A 23,183-nucleotide genomic window follows, 5' to 3' on the forward strand; every position below is an offset into this window, starting at 1 on the left:
CCTGAGCTGACAGGAAGCAGCTGACAGGAAGGCAGGTGGGGACACTGAAGGCTAACGTGGATGCGTTACTGAGTCTCTGGCTCTCTGGCGGTCACTGGGGACCTCGACCATTGTCACTCCTGGCAATTCTCACAGAAACTCAACAACATGTACGGTGTGACACTGTTTCAATTTTATAGACAAAAAAAAAGAAGCCTAGGGGTTTTTAGAGACTTGCCAAAGGCAGGCAGCTAAATAAAAGGGGGTAGGAAGGGGTGCCTGGGTGGCTCAGTGGGTTAAGCCTCTGCCTTCGGCTCAGGTCACGATCTCAGGGTCCTGGGATCGAGCCCCGCATTGGGCTCTGTGCTTGGCAGAGAGCCTGCTTCTCTGCCTACTTGTGATCTCCGTCTGTCAAATAAATAAAATCTTAAAAATAAATAAATAAATAAATAAATAAATAAATAAAAGGAGGTAGGATGTAGTCACCTGATTTGAAGGTCCAGTTTCTTCCTTGGGCATACCCTCGCGGGGAGGGCGCCCAGCCACTGGAGCCCCTGGACCACCAGCTCTACAAGACGCTCCTTCCAAAAGGGCTCCGTGGTTAAGGAAATCGGATAAGCTTCGTTTATGCTGTCACAGTTTTCGTGAGCCAAGTAAAGGCTCTCAGAAGAGCTGCAGAAAAAAAATTAACCTTGTCCGATTCAAACATTTCCTATGTACCTTGAACCAAGAAATCCCCTCCTCCCACCCCAGGGGCTTAATTTTTCCCGAGGCTGCCAAGAACACAAGCGCTGCGGAAAGCTGTCTGTGCTCGTAATAGAGTGTGCTGGCCTGTTTTCCCCATAAACCAGCAGAGAGCAACCTGGGACCCACAGTTTGCATCCTGTGATTAGTTTCCTCTCCCCTTCCAGTGGCTGGGTCTGCTGACCTCCGGTGGTTGTGGCCTAAACCGCTCCTATCAGCAGGGAATGCAAAATAGGGATGTTTCTGTTTCCTTCATCCTTCAGCATTTAGTACTAGGAAATTCCTGAATTGCCGAGCCAAGTGAAGATTCCTTGCCTGTGAAACTGTTTCTTTGCGACTTCTGTAGAACGGTATGGGACCAGTGAGCCTGGAGGAAAATGGACGGGGACGGGAGCTGCTAATCCAAGTTTTCACCAAGCCTTGGGGGCAGTATGGATTCATGACAGGTAGGACCCAAGTTAACTTGGCAGGACACTACACATTCATATTCCAGACGGTGCACTGGCGTCTGAGTGCAAGTGTCCCTGATTCTCACTGAACTCCCGGGTTTCTCGGCTTACTCATTTACTACATTCTTTACGTTGCTGAAGCCATCAAACTACCGTGCGCCTACTGGACTGGAACCAAGGAAAGGCAGGTGCGGGGCTGGAGTACAAGTGGGCAGACAGACGGACGAAACAGCACACCTCTGTCTATAGAACACGTTCTCATCCAGTAAGTACGCCTCAAAAGTTGCCTCTCATCATCACAGTAGTCCTTCCCGATGGACAAAATGGTCATTATTACCCCAACTTCCAGAAGAAAATGTGTGAAGTGTGTTAGTTTTTTTTTTTTTTAAGGTTTTATTTATTAATTTGACAGATAAAAACACAACAACAGAGGGAACACAAGCAGGAGGAAATGGGAGAGGGAGAAGCAGGCTTCCCACCAAGCAGGGAGCCCAACTCGGGCCTGGGATCATGACCCCAGCCAAAGGCAGACCGGAACAACTGAGCCCCCCAGGTGCCCCAAATGTGTTAGTTCTTAGGCATAACTACTCTTTCTCTTTTCTTTATTGTTTTGCTATTTTGATAGGTGAAAAAATGTAGGTAGTTTACTACCATATAGATTTCTTCGACCCTGTGGGGCATCACAGACCTGCCTGCGTGATCCCCTGCATGGGGCACCCACCCTGGGACTGCCGACCGTCCTATAAATACCACTGCCTGGACACGCTGTGTGCGGGCCGCGAACACAGCCCTGGGCCATCCGGGTGCTCCGAGCACGGCCCGCTTTCCCCCACTCCGACTGCAGCTATCTGTCTCCCTCACAGCTCCTGCTCCGACCAGGCAACACGGAGGCGAGGAGCACAGCCCCGTGTGTGAGGGTCACTCCCAAACTCGGATGGGCGTTGAGTCTCTCTTCTACAAGCCGGAACACAAGGCAGCCAGCGACGTTTGCATGTTTACGTTCTATACTCTGTCCATGCAGGGACCAGGTAGGGGTTTTAGGGCTTTCTCAGGTTTTACGAAATAACGCAGCTGGACCTCTTGCCCCCCGTATGTCCTTCAGCATTAGACCACACAGCCTGCTCCGTATGGAAAGGTTTTATCCACTTATACGCGAGAAAGGGCGCGCTCAAGCAGGGGGAGCGGCCGGCAAGGAGAAGCAGGCTCCCCGCCCAGCCGGGAGCCCTACCCGAGGCTGCACCCCGGGACCCCGGGACCCCGGGATCATGGCCAAGCCCCCAGGCGCCGCCGCTCCGTATTTACGTGGCGGAGACAGTTATTAACACGAAGAAGTCCTGCCCACGGCGGCCCCTGAAGCCGCGGGGAAAGCCCGGCTCCTAGAACTCCGATCCCAGTCGGCTGCCGGGCCGGACCGCCCCCCCCCCCACCGCGGCTCGGACCCCCTGCGGCTCAGGGTCAGCGCAGGGCGCCGGAAACCGCATTAAATCCACGTTGCGCTCGGAAGTTGCACAAGCCCGCGGCTCGGTCCCAGGACACGTCTGCGCTGCCGGCCGGCCCGTGGTCCGTGCCAGCCCCGCCCTGCGCCCGGGCGGTGGCTCCGATCTCCGCCCCCGCCGGCGGCGCCCACCGCGCCCCCACCGAAGGCAGCTCCCGGGACCCGACCGTCCCACACGGGCCTGCGAAGAGCCGAACCACCGAAGCCTCCCGCCTTCCCGCCCAGACGACGTCGCCGCGCGTCCCGGCCCGCCAAGGTGCCCTTGCGAGGAGGCGGCCACCCACGCTGAGGCGGCCGCAGGAGCCCGGCCCGTCGCGGCGGCACCATCGCGGCCGCGCCAGAAGCGACCGCCAGCCAATCCCCCGCCGCCTCCGGCCGTTTTACGGCAGCAGGCCCCGCCCCCGAGCGCTGCTGAGGGGCGGTGAGAAGGTGTGCGGCGCAAGCCAGCCAATCCGTGCCGCCACCTCCCGCCCTGCGTCCTCCCATAGGCCGAGAGCCAGGCGGCGCGGCGCGGCCGTAAGGCGGAGCCGGCTGTCGTGAGGCGGGCCCGCGAGCGGGTGAGGCGTCCGCGCTGCCCGCTAGGCTGGGTGTCGTTGGGCTCCGAGGAGCGTAGGCGAGGGCGGCGCGGACGGCCTGGTGTCGGGCACGGCCATGGCGGGCGCGCTGGTGCGGAAAGCGGCGGACTATGTCCGGAGCAAGGATTTTCGGGACTACCTCATGAGGTGACGAGCCCCCCGGGCCGGACCCCGGCACCAGCGAGGGCTCCCGGAGGTCGGGTCCGCGCCGCCTGGGACGCGGAGCCACAAGGGCGCGGCAGCCGGGCGGTGGGGCGGTGGTTGGCTGTGGCCGGGCGGCGGGGCGGGGGGCCGGCGGGCTGTGGGAGGACCCCGCCCCGGCGCGGCTTCCTGGCGGGAAGTCGCCAAGTCCCCAACGGCAGGCCGGGCTCGGGGCACCTGTCCCGCGGCCGCGCGCCCAGGTGTGCGGTGGCGGTGCGGGGACGCGGGGCTGGCAGGCGCCAGTGGGAGGCGCTGTGAGAGCGCAGGTGCGCTGCAGGTGAGCGCAGGTGCTGCGGGTGCTGCGTCCAGGCCGCCCTCCGGTTTTCTGGTTTTAGGGACCCCGTGTGAGCGCCGAGGGGAGTCAGGCCGCGCCTGTGTACATCGGCTGTTCTGCCGACCGAGCCGGCGTCTCCCCGAGGCCGCGCTCGCTCTCGCTCGATTTCCTCTCCGGTTAGCGTGTAAGGGCATTGGCGGGTGAAGGGCCTGAAGACACTTTATTTGCTTTCACCCCGACTCTTGGGGCGCCGGCGGTTATGCAGAACGCTTGGTATGACCTTGAAGCAGTGCTAAGTAGCTTCTCTTAGGGGCATGGTTTCTAGTTTTCCTGGGTCGTGGTTTAAAACCTGGTGAGGTGTCGGGCCCCGTTTGGTCTGTCTGTCCGTCCGTCTGTTTTTTCAGTAGCGAATGGTGTGTCAAGAGGCGAGTCGTGCCGCCCGAGGAGACCTAAGTCCTGTAACCGCGCAGAGGCCGCGGTGTGAGGGCGGCCGGATTTTTGCCAGTATAAAAAGGATTGATTTTAAAGGCCTGGCCTTTTGGCGGGTACTGTTTCCCGCTAACTTCACAGCGCAGCGCCGGGAGACGAGTGATGCAGTCTCTCGTGCTAGAGTGAGTTTGGAAACGAGCTTCACTCCTGACTTCCCAGACGGGAAGCTTTTGTACTAAACAGGACTGTGATTAATGAAGACGTGTGTAGTGCGTGCAGTAGAGTTATTTTTCAGATTAACGTGTTGGGAAATCTGAGCGCCTAGTAGTGCGAGGGTATGTTCTTCGTCGCTGCAGTGAGCTTACACCGGCTTGTGAACACTGCCTCTTCTACGCGTGCTTTCTGCTTTGGATAAGGAGCCTTCCTAGTCTTTAGGTACAGCTAAGGACGAAATTGTACAGAACAATTAAGAATCGACCAGTTACACTTACTCATATTTTAAAAAAATACCGATGGTTACCTAACATTTGTAGTGTTATTACATAGTGTTATGTAATGTCATAATAGGAATTACGTAATAATAGGAATAGTTTGTTAAGTGTATTTTCCAGGAAGAGAGCTTGGTTTCCTATTTCTTATTTCTATTACTATTTTTACGATTATTTTCTATTTCTTTTTCTTTTTCCCTCTAGTGGATTGGTTTCTGAGAGGCAGGCTTTTCCGTTAAATACTTTGACATAGGGCTTAACCTCTTTTCCTAAGACTAACTTCATGTGGCTCAATATGTATATACTTTTTCCAGTGTTACTTTGAGTTAAGCTCTGACTCGATGAGGAAAAGAAGAGAATTGCAGTGTCCAGGAAGAGAGCTGCCTGCTAGGGCATCAAACAGAACCACTCCTAACCAAGGGTTCACAAGCAAGTCCAATCCCAGTGGACCTCGGTTACTATGACATGGGTTTAATGATAATGCTTTATCTGGTGGGGCTCTTAAGAACATTAAACTGGATGAGGGATGTGAAAATATCCGGAAACTCTAAATCAGTGTTCAATTTACCCTCTGCTATTTTCTGTGTGTGAGCAGAAACATTGTATATTTTTAATGGATAAAGTTAAAATCTTAAGTGTGAGGCCTAAAGCTCTGTGATTTTTTTACCTGGAATCACTTTTGTGAACTGAGTATGTGGGGTGAGATCCAGGCTTGAATTCAATACCATTCTTGGAACAGTGGGATTTCCTGCCAGCACTGCCAGTGATGGAGGGTGGTTTGAGGGCTGGTATCCAAACCTCACCACAACATCTTTATTTAAGCTTTTTCTCCTGGAAAGAGAAACTCTTTCTCCTAGAACTTACCAGAGGAAAGTTTTCCCTCTGTGTTCTTCCAAGCTTCTGGCTCACAGCCCTGCTGTGCTTTTGTAAAGTAGAATGAAGCATAAAGAAGAAAACTTCTTTGTGTCCCTCTTCTGGATCAGACATGATTCTTCTCATCTCAATAACTTGTTCTATCTACTTTGCACTCCCTACCAGCTGAAGATCTGGATTCTTTTACAGCCTACTGAAGGGATCTAGAGCTATTTCTAAACTAAAGCTGTTCTAGAATTTTATTTTTTATTTATTTAATTTTTAGAAAGATTTTATTTATTTAACACAAAGAGGGCGGAAGAGAGAGAGAGAGTGCACAAGAGAGGGAACACAAGCAGGGGCAGTGGGAGAAGGAGAAGCAGGCTTCCTGCTGAGCAGAAAGCCTGATGTGGGGCTCCATCCCAGGGCTGTGGGATAATGACCTGGGCCAAAGGCAGACGCTTAACGACTGAGCCACCCAGGCACCCTGTTCTAGAATTTTAAGAACCATTTTAATAACATAGTTGAGTGTTTTAGCAAAAATTTAAAGTCATATATTATAGAGATATTTTAAATTTGTGTCAGTCACATTTTATAAGTAAGGCTGAAATGTCTTTCTTACTAAAGTGGATTTCCTAGTGTATTTTTTTCTTTTTAAGAATTTATTTTTAAGTGGGGCACCTGGGTGGCTCAGTGGGTTAAGCGTCTGCCTTCGGCTCAGGTCATGATCTCAGGGTCCTGGGATCGAGCCCCGCGTCGGGCTCTCTGCTCCGCGGGGAGCCTGCTTCCTCCTCTCTCTCTCTCTGCCTGCCTCTCTGCCTACTTGTGATCTCTTTCTCTCTCTGTCAAATAAATAAAATCTTTAAAAAAAAAAAAAAAAGGAATTTATTTTTAAGTATGCTCTATACCCGACATGGGGCTTCAGCTCATAACCCTGAGAAGCAGAGCAGTGTGCTGTACCTGCTCAAATGCCAGGCATCCCTCGAGGTATATTTTGAAATGTTGATTTTTTTTCCCCAGAGAAACAGAAGTTAAGGAAGGAAACAGGCTCTAACTATAGGTAGTTTGGACTTTGATTGGATCCACACTTCCACACATGGAAGAAAACAGCTGTAAAAGGCATTACCAGGATAACCGGGCACAACTAAATAGGTTTTTTTTTCTTTTAAAGATTTTTAATTTTATGACAGCGAGAGATACAGCGAGAGAGGGAACACAAGCCGGGGAAAGGGAGAGGGAGAAGCAGACTCCCGCCGAGCAGGGAGCCCGATGCAGGGCTCGGTCCCAGGACTCTGGGATCATGACCTGAGCGGAAGGCAGACACTTAACAACTGAGCCAGGCACCCCTTAAATAGGGTCTTAATATTAAATAATATCAAGTAATTACTGACAATTTTTACTAGAAGTCATTTACAGTAGTGTTATTAAACCCGAATGATGAGTTAGAACGCTAGCCCTGGTGATCTTTCGCTGTGTCCTGGGCAGTTGCTCACCTTTTGTGCTTTGGTAGCTGTTCGCCAACATAGCATCGTGCTTGACAAGAGTAATATTCCGTGCTTAATTCCCTGGGTTCTGGTGCTCTTTCTGGTGCCTTCCATCTCCCTCTCACGATTTTTTTTTTTTTAATTTTTATTTATTTATTTGACAGAGACAGACACAGAGAGGAGGGAACACAAGCAGGGGGAGTGGGAGAGGGAGAGAAGCAGGCTCCCTGCTCAGCAGGGGTTCGATCCTGGGACCCTGGGATCACGACCTGAGCCGAAGGCAGATGCTTAACACCTGAGCCACCCAGGCGCCCCTCCTTTCACGATTTCTTACCTTAGTGAGGATCTTGAATCAAGAACTTCCTGAATCTCTACTATTTTTTTTTTTAAGTAATCTTCATACCCAATATGAGACTTGAACTCATGACCCTGAGATCAAGAATCGTGTGCTCGACTGACTGAGTCACAGGTACCCCCTGTTTTTTTTTTTTTTTTTTAATTATTTCTTCATATACCTTCTTAATGGAGTAAAAGAAGATAGCTCTTTCTGCTTTTGCTGTTCCTGTCATTCCTCGCTGTCCCGAGTTTTGGTCGTGAAGGATCAGTGAGATCGAAGAGTGCGTGTTGAGGCCCGGGACGAGTGCGTAAATGACGGGTCTGCAGCAGTCTGCGGGCTCACTCTGGACGGACCCTCCCTGCGAGCGGGCAGATGCGTGCACGTGCACGTGTGAAGGGTGGTTTCTTAAGCAGAACTTAGATCATGGAGGATTTTACATTCGTCAGTCTGTCAGCACACTTAGAAATCCGAAATTAATGGGGTGTTTGCCAGGGATAGTCTTTAGTTGATAAGGAATGCTGTTCTAATTTTAACTCCTGGTTTTCAGGAAAGCTTTAAGGATTTCTTAAAGGTGAGAAGTGAGAAGTGGCCAGGTGAGAAGTGGCCGTAGGACGACAGAGACCCCTTCCCGAACGATAGAGGAGCGCAGCTGGGACAGACCTTGGGCGTCTGATAGGCCAGCGCCTCGCTCGCCACACGAGGAAGTGATATCTAGTCCGAACTTGAGGCCTCTGGACCTCAAGTTCGCGGAGCCACAGCGGGGAAGTCGGGTTAGGGTTCAGAGGAAAATAGCAATGCACAAGAGTGGTTTCAAAAAGAAGTAAGGTTTGGGCGCCCGGGTGGGCTCAGTCAGTTAAGCGTCCGACTCTTGACTTCAGCTCAGGTCGTGATCTCAGGGTCCTGAGATCGAGCCCTTTGTCGGGCTCTGTGCTCAATGCACAGTCCACTTGCCCCTCTCCCTGTGCTCCTGCCCTCCGCTCGTTTTCTCTCTCTCTCTCTCTCTCTCTCTCTCATTCAAATAAATAAATAAATAAAATATTTTAAAAAAGAAGTAAGGTGAAAGGTACTTTGTGCCTCTTCTCTCTGCCCCTCTGCTTCCGGTACCCTGCCGCTGGCTTCCCTTCCCCGCCGTGTAACTGACCTTCAGACATTTCATGCAGCAGATGGAGTTGAAGCAGAACTGGCCACACGAGAGCCCTGTGGCCCGCACAGTCCAGTTCCCAGAGGTCGTTTCCGTCGTCCAGTTGGTAGACTGTGAGCCTGTCACTTGGATTCCCTTAGTACTATCTAAGCAAATGACCAGGGACAGGGACTAACGGTGCTTTCAGAGAAACCGAACAGTTACTATCCGTAATTTTAGGAAAATGAGCTCAGATTGGCAGTGTTCAGGAGACATTATGAAAATAAAAATAAGCTTAGAAGAAATCTCGAACCCAACAGCCACTTCCAAATTAATGAGAAAAACAAGGACAAGTTTTGGTTTGGTTTTGTTTGGAATCACACGGCGGCTGTCCTTCGTCCCCTCCACCATCAACCTCTGCCCGGAAGGTTCGGGCTCCTCCTGAGAGTTCAGGGTGTAATTGAACACGAGAAGAAAGACCCTTATACTTTTTTTTTGTTTTGTTTTAACCTTCATGTAAATAAAGGCAGCATACCAAATAGAAAAATCAGGGTTTTTTTGTTTGTTTTTTTTTTTTTTTTTAAGATTGATTTACTTGAGAGCATGTGTGCACACTGGTGAGGGGCTTGGGGGAAGAGGGACAGGATCTCAGGCGGACTCTGCACTGAGGGGGGAGCCCAACTCGGGCTTCTCAGAACCCCAAGATCATGACCTGAGCCAAAATCAAGAGTGGGACATTTAACCGACTGAGCCACCCAGGGGCCCCAAAACCAGGGATATTTCTTTATTACAGTTTTACATAACTCTCCCCAAATTGAAGTTTGTGTGTTGCTTATAAATTTATCGTTCCTTGGAACAGATACTCATACACACTTTTTTTCATTAGCGTGGCTCTGCTAAAATGCAAAAATACGGATTCCAGATTTTCTGATTTAGTAGTTGGTTCATGGTTTGGACAAATGACATGGAATTAAGGAATGTTGAGTTGTGGATTTTTGTATCTGCCAGTGTTTAGAGTGACTCTATCCTCTGAGTGTTTTACGGTCATTAAATCATGTTTTAAATAATCAACATTACATTCTTTTTGAATTTTTCTTCAACTTATTTAAATTCTAACAAAACAGCTCACCCATTTCTTGCATCCCCCAGTCCCTGCCTCTGGTAACACCAGTCTGTTCTCCGTACCTACTGAGCGTGTGTTTCTGGTTTTGTTTTTTAAGATTACACATATAAGAGAGATTACACAGTATTTGTCTTTCTCTGACTTACTTCACATAGCACAATGCCCTTGACGTCCTTCCACATTGTAGCAAATGGTAAAATGCATTCTTTATGGCTGAGTAATACTCTTGTATACATGTACTACAATTTCTTTATCCATCCATCAGGGGCCAGTGAGATGGTTTTCATATCTCGGCTGTTGTAAATAATGCCTCAGTGAACGTGGGGTGTATATGTCTTTTCAAATTAGTGTTTCAGCTTTCTTTAAATACCCAGAAGGGGAATTTTGGGTCATACTGACTTCGGTGTTAATTTTTTGAGGGACTTCTGTACTGTGTTCCACAGTGGCCACACCAGTGACATTCCCACCAACAGTGCACAACCGGTTGACATGCTGCACGTCTTTGCCAACACTTAACTTTTAATTTTTTAAAAAAGATTTTATTTATTTGACAGCGAGAGATCACAAGTAGGCAGAGGGGCAGGCGGCGGCGGGACGGTGGGGGGGAGGGGAGCAGGCTACCCTCTGAGCAGAGAGCCTGACACGGGGCTCGATCCCAGGACCCTGAGAGCATGACCTGAGCCGAAGGCAGAGGCTTAACCCACTGAGCCACCCAGGCGCCCCAATCTATGTCTGTTTTTATGCTAGTACTATACTGTTTTAATTCTACATCTTTGTTATATAGATTGAAATCAGGGAGCCTGATGCCTCCAGCTTTGTTGTTGTTTTTCAAAATTGCTTTGCCTGTTCAAGGTCTTTTATGATTCCATGCAAATTTTAGGATTGTTCTATTTCTGTGGGAAATGCCATTGGAATTTTGATAGGGGTTTCATTGACTCTATGTTGCTGGGTAGTATGAATATTTTAACAATATTAGTTCTTCCCATCCCTGAGCATGGAATGGCTTTGTGTTTCCTTGTGTCATCGTTAGTTTTTTTTTTTTTTTTTGCTAATATCTTACAGTTTTCAACATACAGGTCTTTCACTTCCTTGATTAAATTTATTACCAGGTATTTTATTTTTTTGATGCAATTGTAAATGGGATTATTTTCTTAATTTCTTTCCGATAGTTTATTATTGTAAACAACAGATTTCTGTATACTGACTTTATAATCTATAACTCTACTAAATTTGTGTAGCATTTTTTGGTGGAGTCTTCAGGGTTCTACTTTATATCACATTAACCACAAATAGTAACAGTTTTTTCCCCCCTAAGATCTTTTTTTTTTTTTTTTTTTAAGATTTATTTACTCGAGAAAGAGCACACGAGCAGGGTGGGGGCAAAGGGAAAGGGAGAGGGAATCTTAAGCAGAGTCCCTGCTGACTGTGGAGCCCTTCTCCGGGTTCATTTTCATGACCCTGAGATCATGACCTGAGGCAAAATCAAGAGTCTCTTAAAGGACTGAGGACCCAGTGCTCCTTAAAGATTTTATTTTTAAGTAATCTCCTACACCCAACATGGGGCTCGAACTCACAACGTCAAGATCAAAAGTCATGTGCTCTACCAACTGAGCCAACCAGGGGCCCCACAAATAGTGACGGTTTTAGTTTCTTTCTAATTTCAGTGTCCTTTCTTTTTCTTCCCTAATTGCTCTGGCTAGGACATCCAGTACTATGTTGAATAAAAGTGGCGAGAGTAGACATCCTTGTTTCCAGTCTTAGAGGAATAGCTTTCAGCTTTTCACCGTTGAGTGCGGCGTGAGCTGTGTGCTTGTTTTGTGTGTCTTTGTTATGTCCTGTTGCTGTTATATCAGTCTCTCTTTCTCCTTTATTGAGTTATTATCATAAATGGGTATTCAGTTTTGTCAGTTTTTCTTCCTTCATCTGTTGAGATGCTCATATTTTTTTGTGTCCTTCACTTTGTTGATGTGGTGTAGTGTGGAATAGAGCACACTGATAAGTGGACGCCAAACCATCCTTGACGCCCAAGGATAAGTCTCACTGATGAGAGCGGATGCTCCTTCTCATGTATTGTTGAGTTCGGTTTGCTCGTATTTGAGGATTTTTGCATCTGTGTTCATCAGGGATATTGGCTTGTAATTTTCCTTTTCGTATGGCACCCTTGTTTCGCTTTGGAGTCAGGGCAGTGCTGGCCTTGTACAATGTTTTTCTAAGAGTTCTCCCCTCTTCTAGCTTTTGGAAGTGTTTGAAAGGGATTGGTATTGGTTCTTTGAATATTTGGTAGAGTTCACTCGTGAAGCTCTGTGGTCCTGGACTTCTGTTTGTGGGGAGGTTTCTGATCACTGATTTCAGCCCCTTCACTAGTAATCAGTCTGTTCAGATTTTCTGTTTTATCCTGATTCAGTCTTGGTAGGTTGTATGTTTCTAGGAATTCATCCATTTCTTCTGGGTTGTCTAGTTTGTTGGTGTACAATTACTCATAGTAGTCTCTTACAGTCCTTTGTATTGCCGTGGTATCACTTCTAGTATTTCTTTCATTTCTGGTTTTATTTGAGTTCCCTCTTTTTTTCTTACTGAGTCTGGCTCTTTTTTGGTTCCAATTTCATTTATTTCTGCTCTAATCTTTGTTATTTTCTTCCTTCCAGTAACTTGGGGCTTCTTTTGTTCTTTTTATAGTTCCTCAAAGTATGTTAGGTTGTTTGAGACTTTTCTTGTTTCTTGAAGTAGGCTTTTACTGCTTTGAGCTTCTTTCATAGAACTGCTTTTGCTGCAGCCCTTAAATTTTGGTATGATACATTTCCATGTTCTATTGTCTCAAGGCATTTTTTATTTCTTTTTTGACCTATCAGTTACTCAGTAGCATGTTGTTTAATCTCCATATATTTATGAGTTTTCTAGCTTCCTTCATGTAATTAATTTCTAGTTTCATATCACTATGGTTGGAAAAGATGCTTGATTTCAATCTTAGATTTATTAAGACTTGTTTTGTGACCTAATATATGATCTGTCTTGGAAAATGTTCATGTGCACTTAAGAAGAATATGTATTTTGTTGCTTTTGGATGAAGTGTTCTTTATATGTATCTGTTACCTTCATCTGGTCTAACTTGTCAGTGAAGGCCAATGTTCTGATCCGTTTTATCTGGATGATTTATCCATTGATGTAAGCAAGGTATTTAAGTCCTCTGCTATTATTAAGTTGATGTCTGTGTCACCCTTTAGGCATGTGCACATTAGCTTTACATATTTATACATTTAGATGCTCCTGTGTCACAACTATTATGTCCCCTTGTTGGATTAACCCCTTTACCATTATGTAACACTTTTTTGGGTCTCTTATTACAGTCTTTGTTATAAAGTCTGTTTTGTCTGATATCAGTATAGATAACTCCATTCTTTTGGTTTCCATTTGTGTGGAAACGTTTTCTATCCTTTCATTTTAGTTTGTGTGTTCTTATATCAAAAACATATTGTTGTAGACAGCATAGAGATGAATCTTGGTTTTTTAAAACCGATTCAGCTCTTCTTTTGATTGAAGAATTTGGTCTGTTTACATTAAAGGAATCGTTGTTGGTACGTGCTTATTGCCGTTTTGCTTATTTTCCGGATATTTTGTAGTTCTCTGCTCCGCAGTTCTCTCACTCTCTTCCTTTGGTGTTGTGATCACCTTTCTTTATTTTTTTGTCATTTACTCCAGGTTTTTGCTCTGTGGTTACCATGAGGCTTCTACATAACAACTTGTATCTGTAACAGTCAGTTTTCAGTTGATAACAACTGTAAGTTTGATCTCATTCTAAAGCTCAGCACCCCTCCCCCTTAATTTATATTTTTGATATATTTTATGTCTTTTTATCTTGTCCCTTAACTAATTACTGTAGTCATTGTTATTTTTGCTACTGTTGTCTTTTAACCTTCATACTAGCTTTATAAGTAGTTATTTGACTTACCTTTACTATATATTTATTTTTCCAGTGAGATTTATTCTTTTGTGTGTGTTCTTATTACTAAATAACTTATTACTTATAAGGCTAATTTAATGGTGATGAACTTCTTTAGCTCTTGCTTGTCTGGAAAATTCTCTTGCCTTCTATTCTGAATGGTAACTTGGATGGGTAGGATATTCTTGGTTGGAAGATAAGCATTTTTTGTGTAAGCATTTTCATGCTGTAAAATAGGTAGCATTTGAGCTGTTGTACGGCTCACAAGAGTCCTGAATTGAAAACCAAATTATCTCCAAGTTGACATTTTAGATTTTTAAAACTACATCTTTTAAAATATTTTCGTGGCAGAAATGTGCCACTGGTAATTTATAGCTAATTAAATCTGGTTCTTTGTTCAGATCTTGAACAAAGATGCTTTAAGAATAGTGAGACTGAAAAAAAAAATCTCTAGTCAAGAAATGGGCAGAAGACGTGAACAGACATTTGTCCAAAGAGGACATACAAATGGCCAACAGACACATGAAAAAAATGCTCCACATCAGTCAGCATCGAGGAAATACAGATCAAAACCATGGTGAGATCCCTCCTCACACCATTCGAATGACTAAAACTAACAAGTCAGGAAACAACAGATGTTGGCGAGGATGCAAAGAAAGGGGAACCCTCCTACACTGTTGGTGGGAATGCAAGCTGGTGCAGCCACTCTGGAGAATAGTATGGAGGTTCCTCAAAAAGTTAAAAACAGAGCTACCCAATGACCCAGTAATTGCACTACTGGGTATTTATCCCAAGGATACAAACACAGTGATCTGAAGGGACACCTGCACCCCAATGTTTATAGCAGCGATGTCCACAATAGCCCAAATATGGCAAGAGCCCAGATGATGTCCATCGATAGATAAATAAAGAAGATGAATGGTGCTGTATATATATACACAATGGACTATTACTTAGCCATCAAGAAGAATGAAATCTCATCTTCTGCGACGACATGGATGGAACTAGAGGGTATTATGCTAAGCGAAATATAAGTCAGTCAGAGAAAGACAAAGACTATATGATTTCACTCATGTGGAATTTAAGAAACAAAACATGAACATAGAGGAAGGGAAGGAAAAATAATAAAAGATAAAAATAGAGAAGGAGACAAACCGTAAGAGACTCTTGATTATAGGGAACCAACTGAGGGTTACCACAGGGTAAGGGGTTGGGGGATGAGGTAACTGGGTGATGGGCATGAAGGAGGTTATGTGATGTGATGAGCACGGGGTGCTTCATGCAACTGATAAATCACTAAATTCTACCTTCGAAACTAACAACAAAGAGTAGTGACCCTGCTGTGAGTGTGGTCCACAGTCTACTAGATTACGCTGTGGGAGCCGGTAGGGCAAATCCCCAACTTCTGCCGCAAAGCGCCCTGCTCGGTTTGGACTTCCTATGAGATAGTCTTGGTAACATGATCTCTTACCACAGCTCTAAAAATTCACTTAACATCGAAAGGCTCTTTCTAGGCTTCTTGTATTTCATAATAAAAACTATTTGAAGAATATTACTATATTAGCATTGTCAGTGGATATATTTTCATGCTGGCAATTAGAACCTTCTTGATATCTAAGTCAAAATGGTGAGAAGAGCCATTTGGATGTGTGTTTATAAAGGATTTTATCATTTTATTTCATTAACTCAGTACCTAAACTTTTAAGATTTTGTCATACAAAACAATTAAGCTATATCCTGCAAAAAGAATTGCCATTTCAGAAATAGAAGTAATTCATCATAAAATTTTTGATGCATTTTTGAATGGTACCAAGTTTAACATTCAGAAAAACACAATGTCGTAAGTTTTTACTATTCATTCATTCATTCAACAAAGACTTGCCGAATGGTTATAAAATGCCAGGCAGTGTTGGAGGTTCCAGAGTCTTAGAAGTGAACAAAATGTAAAATTATATGCCTGTTTTTAGGGGTTCTCATTCTGGTGATAACCTGTTAGCCAAAATGGTGAAGGCTCCCCGTTGCTAGAGTTCTGCGGCTCTGTGTTCTCGCTACCTGGTCATTTCCAGAAGAGCGCCCCATCAGCCTGTGCCGGGTGTGAGCCGCCGTGAGCCGCGGAGGGCAGCAGAGCACCATCCCGTGGCCAGGCCAAATGACGCGTGCCACAGATGTCAGTACACACCAGATCTCAGACGCTTAGTACAAAGACAATGTGAAATGCCACATTGCTAAGCTTTAGTTGAGCACCAGTTCAAATTAAATTATTTTTGACAGGTTAGAATAAACTAACACAGTTCTGTAGTTTCTTTTTACCTTTAATGTGGCTTCTAGAAATTTTAAAATGACATATGTGGCTCATAGTAGTGACTTGCATTATATTTCTATGGGACAGCTTCCCTCTCAGGCTTAGCTTGTCTTGGTAAAGAAGAGGTTTCGTTTTGCTGGGTCAGAGCTGTTGTTAGGAATGTGTGCGGCTCAGCTGGCAGTTCTGCTGCTGAAACTTGAACACACGTGTGAGGTTGAAGTAACCTGATAGAGCCGTGATCTTCTAAAACATCTAATCTTTTCTTTTTTTCCCCCCCACATCTCTCCCGTCTGCACCTTGGGGACGTCTCACAAAATAGTACGGTAAGAGAACTGCTCTACTTTATTTTAGGCTCTTGCAGACTTTGTGTGCTGCCAGACTTACGGACAGCAGACCTGGCTTCCTTCGCCTGAGCTAGTGGACGCAGCTGCCGTGGCTGGCGGCTCTCCCAGTGGCCCCTTGCTGGCCCTCGTCCACTCTGGGCGCTCACTCCTGGCAGGACCAGTGCACTGGCTGCTGAGCTGGACCAAACACGCGTTTCCGAACAGGGACGTGCGAACTCAAGCTTGCAGTCGATAGAAAGGATGAATTCTTCACGTTCTACAGTCGCCTCTTTCCGTACACTGTTGTTGAGATCATTTTTACCTTTCGTGTTCTTTTTAAGAAACCCGTTTCAGGTGTATCTCAGTGTTTATCATCACAAGCGTGTGTATCTCCCCTAACTAGCTGAGCTCTGTTCACACGTCACGGGCCTCAAACTAGAACCTAGAATGCCACCATGTGAGCCAAGTCCCCCAGGACTACTTGAGGTGTCAGATCCTGCCACGGTCCTGCTCCTTGGTCCCAGCTGTGGGCAGAGACGCCTTTGTGCCTGGTCATGGAGAAACTCTCCAGGCTCTGTTCCAGCCCCAGCTCTGTGTGCGAGAAGGTAGATGTTGGGACCAAGGCGCAGAGCAGAGCTGTGGGATGCACCCTCCCAGTCTAGACCTCTCCAGACGTCTCCAGAGCTCTGGTGAGGGGTGGGGAGCGGCCACTCCGTGTCCAGGTGTAAGAAATTACAGTTCCAGCCACATGAGTCTCCCTCAGATAATGTCCGGAGACAAGAGAACTGATTAGCCGCCACCCCCCCACCCCCCCACCCCAGAACCTCTGAGATTCCTCACACCAGCTGTGTCTGATGCACGAGGTCATACCTTGTGTGCGGGCCCGGGAGCTCTGACGCTTTGCACCTCGAGGCCTGGGCCTCCCGCTTCCAGTGAAGTGTGCTAAGTAAGTGTGTCAGAATATTCTCCTATTAGGCCAGACGTAATTGTCATGTACTTTTCTTGCATTTCCCTTGTTTCCTACTTCTAAATGAAATTTCAGATATTACTGACTCCTGGTCCTTGTTGGTCAATGTTAGAAAAGCACTCAGCAGTCTGAGTTTGCCTGAAATGCCCTGACGGCGGGAGTGGGCCACTGACAAATGGTCTAATGACTATAAAGGGGGGTTGGCCAACAAGGAGTGGTTTCTTTCATACTTTAAAGTATTGAAAATTGTACATTAATAAAAGACTTTTTCATTTAATGGGAAAAGCCACTGAACTCAGTTCACCTTCAGAACTTAAATCGATTGGATGTTGCTGCTGTGGACAGCATGATGTTAACTTAAATGGCGTTAGGGTGACATCGTTTTGCTGTCCTGGGACAGCTGCCATCACAGTGTGAAAAACCGCTGAGACTTCCCTAAACGTAGGTTGTTGCTGTGACTTCGAAAGTACCTTCCAGTCTTAATTTCTTAGTATCCCTGGGGTTCTGAGCGATTTCCGAGCTCTCTGATCTGAATATATAGCTCGTAGGGGGTGGGAAGCCACTTCTCCCCTTCACAGTTGCTTTCTTCAGAAATGATCTCCAATCTAGGATCGGCGTTAGAAGAGATTTTGACAAATATCTTAATGAAAATTTGAAAAAGAGGTTTTTCGAGATTTAAACATGACATTATCGAGAATAGTTGTAAGGAGATTTAAGCGGTGGCCAGCGGGAACTGGGTAAGAAGTTAATCTGATTTAAAGTTCTCTGAGTGGGACGGAGATTACCTAGAGGTAATCTGGAAGCTGGCGGGGGCCTTGGTGATCAGCCAACTCCTTTCTGACGCGGGGCTCACCCTGGAAGAGCCACCAAGTCCGGGCAAACCCTTGAACAGTCCGTACCCGGACGTTAGCCGGCCGGCCGTTGACCAGTACACCTGGCACGTGAACATCAAGTTCCCCGCACAGCGCTCCCCTCATTGTTTAAGGGAAGAAGCCCCGCCTTCTCCTTCTCCTCTCCTCTTCCCGCTTCCCCTTATCCTTCTCCTTCTCCTCTCATTTTTGTAGCATTTCTGGGGCCCTGTAGCCAACTGGGGTCTTCCCATTGCTGCCATCAATGACATGAAAAAGTCTCCAGAGATTATCAGTGGGCGGATGACATTTGGTAAGGACACAGATTTGAATAACGGGGAGGACTTTACTGTGTGGAATTACAGGGTCACAGGCTCCTGGGCGTGCACTTGCGGCTGTAGCTGCGGTGCTGCGGTCACTCTCGGAAAGTAACACACAGGGAAGGTGGCCTGCACGGGTGCTGCTTGCTCCTGGGGAGGGAGAAACAGGGCTGTTTGGAAATACTCACCCAGGACGTGTCAAGGTCCTGTGTGCCTTTCAGATCTAGTACACACAGCTGCAGATGTGTCCTCTTGAACTTTACTTGGAAGAAGTGCCTTTAAGTTTATTTGAAACCCTGATATTTGACCTTAAAAATCTCGTGGGGATTGAGCAGCAGTTGTTTCGGACGGTGGGTTGGGAACGGCTCTGGGGGAGCAGAAGAAGCAGCTAGAGCCCCCAGCCGCGGTAGCAAACAAACGCGTGCCTGAGATGCGTGCTAAGGTCACCCGGACGGCAGAGTGATTCCCAGGGCGCGCTCCCCGGTCGTGGGAGCATGTCAGCACCAACGTGTGTTGTCTGTGAAAGTTGTAGCAGAAGAGATTCGTTTTCTGATGAAGGTGACCGAGCCGCCGATCTGCGGTCACAGCAGCTTGGAGTCCGCTGGGCTGTGAGTCACGCCTGGCTTTGCTGTCCCTGCAGCCCTCTGTTGCTACTCGCTGACCTTCATGAGATTCGCCTACAAGGTGCAGCCCCGGAACTGGCTCCTGTTCGCCTGCCACGCCACCAACGAGGTAGCGCAGCTCGTTCAGGGCGGACGCCTCCTCAGGCACGAGTAAGCAGCCCCCGACGTCGCCACGCGGTTTGGGCAGTTGGGGAGAATGAAACTTAAATCTCAAAGCCTCGGGGGACCGGCTGTGAGCGTGCGCGTGCGAGATAACGTTAGCACTTGGGGAGCTGGATTCTGAGTGAGAATGTGCTGTTGGAAAGGACGAAAACGCACTGCCGAGTTGAAGACTCTGCCTGGTCAGTGAGTGCAGCGCGGTAACAGGAGGTGGATGTTACCGTTTGATAAAACGAGAAGTTGAAATAAATGCGAGGGTGTCTTCCTGATGCCACCCGAGGTCGTTGAGCCGGGCGGTGACATTTGTTTCTCATTGGATTTTTCTTTGTGTTTATTTCCAGGATGAGTAAAAAGGCATCAGCCTAACAGCGGGAGAGGAGAGGCCAGGGGTGTGGAGGGACGGCCTTGCCGGCGCCGCCGACTCACGGATTCCATCCTCAGAACAGTCTTGCTCAGGAAACAAGCTGAATGCTGTGTTCACTAACCGCTGTTTCTAGAAATAGCTGAGCGCCCCTCAGACAACTCTCTGCTGCCTTACACGCCCTGAATATCCTTCCTCTGTGATGGTTTTATCTGCAGTAATGCATATATTACTTGGTGGAATTTACTTAATGAGTAACTGAAGAGAGGAAATTGGGATTTTTTAGACACTGGTGGCTGGCCACGGGCCCTGTCCCTGCTAGTGGTCGAGAGCATGTCTGGGCTCCGTGCGGCGCGCCTCCACAAGTGCTGGAACTTAATGGCAATAAATGATTTAAATACCCTTCAAACGAGTACGACTCAGTGTCTTGCTGTGTTGAGAAACTGCGAAACTGTAATGTCCCTGCAAAGACCGTTGTGGGTTAGAGCCTGGAGCTCCTGGGAAGGTGTCCCCTTGCCTGGAGGGTCAGCCTCTAGGACGCGCCGCCCATCACCCTTGGGGCAAACCCAAGACTGCGTTCCCCAGTGTGGTCCCCCACACCTGCCCGAGCCGCTGGCGCGGGAACTGAGCCGCAGGGAACCTGGCCGTCCAGGTGCTGTGTGCACGGACACCTGGCAGGAGGGGGGCCCGCGACAGGTGCTGCTGTCATGTGCGCTCAGGGCTATGAGAGCTCGATAATCCCTACTTCGCCAGGCAGGGTCGGTTGTACTGCCATCTGTCCCCTGTGGCAGGGGTGGCCTCGAGCGGAGGCGGCAGGCAGACATGGGCAGGGTGTGCGCCCTCCTGGTCGGTTCTCTCCTGTCACTTCTTTCATTTTACAGTGCGACACTGTTCACAAAGAGTTTTCGTCTCGCATTTTCATCTCTCTCGTGCCCCCCTGCACACAGGCCGGGGGGACAGGAGGACAGGTGCTGCCTCCCTTTTGTGGGCCAGCGGCTGCACTGGGACACCGCATGCGTCCCTGGTGCCCTCAGGCTCGTGGCCGTGCAGCCGGATGGGGTGGGGCTGGGGAGAGGCTGGACCGGTGTCGCGGTGTTCACAAAGCACCCTGACCCTAACGCAAGTACCGTTGCTTGTGAGAGACCCAGACTGTACAGGGGCGTCGAAGGGACCCGCTGAGACTTTCCTGGCCTTTGCTCGTGTCCCCGTTCCCACGCCAGCCAGCGCGGCTTTGGTGGTCTGGGATTCTTCTCTCTTGTCAGCGTGGAAGAGTTTCCTCTGCCCGGCACGCGTGCTGCTGGGGAGCGAGGGCCTCTCCCCAACTCTCCGGAGCCGTGGGGAGCGGGTGCACACCGTGTAGACGTTAGAGCAGGAAGGGCTCCAGTGACGTGCGTGTGCAGGCCGCAGGCTGCCTCAGTGGGCCTCGCCTGTACACGTCACGAGAAAGTATGCGCCCACAAGGTCACTTCTCTCCAGCGGGCTTCCGGGGTGAGCGGGAAACCTGCAGAGGAGCCCGGACGAGCTCTTGGGAGGAAAGTGTGTGCAGATGCAGAAGTCGGACGAGGACGGAGTGCCCAGAGCCCCGTGGGAGCCGGGAAAGGAGCAAGGGGCCCACACCGGCCACTGATCTTGTCCCCGGCTCCCTCAGGGCGTCCAAAGTTCGCAAGCCTCCGCCTTCTCCGCGCAGAGCCGAGGGCTTACAGGGACAAAGGCGAGGGAGCGGGTGAGCTGAGAAGGCGCGAGGAGGAGAAGGAAGGGCTTACGGGGGGAGCCAGGCAGTGAGCAGGTGCGAGGCGTTCCCGTTCCGCCGCCGGGAGCGGGTCCCAGGTCTCACCAGCATCAGCACCCGAGTGGGCGTCTGTCCAGAGCAGGCTCCCTGTGGTTTTCGTGTATAACCATTGGCCAAAAGGACCCTCCCAACAACGGGGTCTTTGGCCCCCAGGTCCTGGCCTCGTCGAGAGAAGCCCGTGGGGTGAGCTGCGCACCTCCCCCTGCACCCAGGACTCTGAGGCCCAGGGTGGCTCCTGCTGTTACACTTTCCTCGCAGGACCTGGCAAAGGCTGGCTCTCCAGGGCCGCGTGCGGTCACGAAGGGAGGCGCCTGCTCTGCACTCCGGGCAGTGCCCTCCGCGACGCTCATGCGCTCCGGTCCTTTCCCAGCCTTAGCCCCCCAGAGGGCAGGCCACAGCCCCACTTGGGCCGTGAACGCAGGAGCCACGGGGCCGGCCCCAGCGGGGTCCTCGCTCCACCGCTCTAATGCCAGGCCGAGGTTGGCTTGAGGCACAACTGGGTTTACCTGGAGAAGCCCAGTAAGACATAGACTGTTCTCTCTACAACCGAGACTCAAAATCGCTTTCGTTTCCAATAACAAAGACGGTGAGGACACAAGCGCGCTGTGTCCAGCTCCCAAGGTGAGGTCGGCACAAGCCGGCGAGGCAAGTGCTCTCGTGGCTTCAGCTCCATGGACGTCTCGTTTCCTGTCGTGATAGCCTCGTGGGGCAGAGGTGACCATCGTCCAGGGCTTCCTGCACAACATGGCCTGTCGGCCACAGACAGCGGGAGTCCTGGCCGGGGCTGCACTTGGCTATGGTGGCCAGAGTGAGGAAACCTTCTGTTTGCGAATCTGCCCTCACCCGGCTCAGCCCAGCTCAGCACTGCCACGGTCCCAGGTGCCTGGCAGGGGGAGGGCCTGCCTGCCGCCCTCAGTCCCTCCCCATCCTTTTACCCCTGCGGCTTGGCTCAGCAGAGGTTTTCCGGATCCTTCTGAATGGGGTGTTTACAGACTAGTGAGGTAGGAAGCACCAGGCCTTAGATGTGAGGTCCCCACATGTCCCCATGAGGTCACGTTACTTAGAAGTCACTTGGTGGCCTTGAAGATGAGCTCCCTTTCCAGCTCTAGAGGGAAGCGAGTGGGGAGCCCATGTGGTCGAAAGCAAAGCTCTGGTGACTGGGGCTGGAGCCCTTGGGCCTCGAGAGAAGAGCCGACCACGGTGGGAGGGGTCTGCGCGGGAAGTGGCCATCCTTGTCCCCACTCGGGGACCTCAGCCAGGCTGTCTCACCGGACTCCCAGGGTTCAGGCTTGGTTTTGGTGAATGTAACCGGAGCGACAGAAACATTGCACGAGGACGAGCTACTGACAGCTGCGTTCCAGAAGCTTTATTAGCAGAGTCCGATCTGCCTCACCGCAGGGCGGAGCCAGCCACGTCCAGCAGCCCACAGGCCCAGGACGCTCCCTGTGAACCTGCCCTCACTGCTCCCCTAACCCTGAAAGCCCGTCTGCCTGCAGCAGACATGACCGTACCAGCCCCCGCGGGCCCTCCCCCCCCCGGAACTAGCGGTTCTGGGACCGTGGCAGTCTAATGTTTGCTTCCCAGCCCCTCACCCCCGCCAGAAGGTGCAGCTCCCCATCACCAGGGCCGCTCACGTCACACACAGACGCAGCCCCACAGGGAAGGTGGGACACACCTGCTCGGTTCTCTCCTCTTCCGCCCCATTTCACAAGCGAGGTATCGCTGCAAAAGCTGTTTCATGTGCAAGAGATTACTGTGGGTTGGTTTTTCTTGCCTTTTTTTTTCGTGGCTCTTTCTTTTTTGAGCATAAATATAGACTCATGAATTTTCATAGATTTAATGCAGTTTTACCAACTTGGGTGATTCTGCTTTTTGTGTTTATTTTTTTATAGCTCATTCTCCCCCCGCCACCCCCTGCCAGGCCTAGCTAGAGAAAAAAAATTTAATTATACATATATATTTTTCCCCTTAAGATTTTATTTATTTATTTATTTATTTATTTGA

General features: G+C 49.0%; 1 protein-coding gene across 1 annotated transcript; it reads left to right on the forward strand.

Annotated features, from left to right (window-relative positions):
- Positions 1–3,206: 3,206 nt before the first annotated feature.
- LOC111158690 (mitochondrial pyruvate carrier 1) lies at positions 3,207–19,802 on the forward strand. Its single transcript, XM_022520896.1, has 5 exons — positions 3,207–3,389; positions 16,109–16,112; positions 18,144–18,240; positions 18,888–19,020; positions 19,371–19,802. Exons 1-5 carry the CDS (start codon positions 3,319–3,321, stop codon positions 19,393–19,395), a joined length of 330 nt encoding a protein of 109 aa, XP_022376604.1. The 5' UTR covers positions 3,207–3,318; the 3' UTR covers positions 19,396–19,802.
- The last annotated feature ends 3,381 nt before the right edge of the window (positions 19,803–23,183 follow it).

This window comes from Enhydra lutris, unplaced genomic scaffold (assembly GCF_002288905.1).
Source record: "Enhydra lutris kenyoni isolate GAN:26980312 unplaced genomic scaffold, ASM228890v2 scaffoldscaffold62, whole genome shotgun sequence".
NCBI classification, from domain to species: domain Eukaryota; kingdom Metazoa; phylum Chordata; class Mammalia; order Carnivora; family Mustelidae; genus Enhydra; species Enhydra lutris.

What these genes read in the sequence shown, in the direction of transcription:
- LOC111158690 (XM_022520896.1), top strand. Translation starts at nt 3,319, where the DNA reads ATGGCGGGCGCGCTGGTGCGGAAAGCGGCGGACTATGTCCGGAGCAAG. An exon ending in CAGTGGGCGGATGACATTTG is followed by an intron (nt 18,241 to 18,887) that starts GTAAGGACACAG and finishes CTGTCCCTGCAG; the next exon opens with CCCTCTGTTGCTACTCGCTG. An exon ending in GGACGCCTCCTCAGGCACGA is followed by an intron (nt 19,021 to 19,370) that starts GTAAGCAGCCCC and finishes GTTTATTTCCAG; the next exon opens with GATGAGTAAAAAGGCATCAG.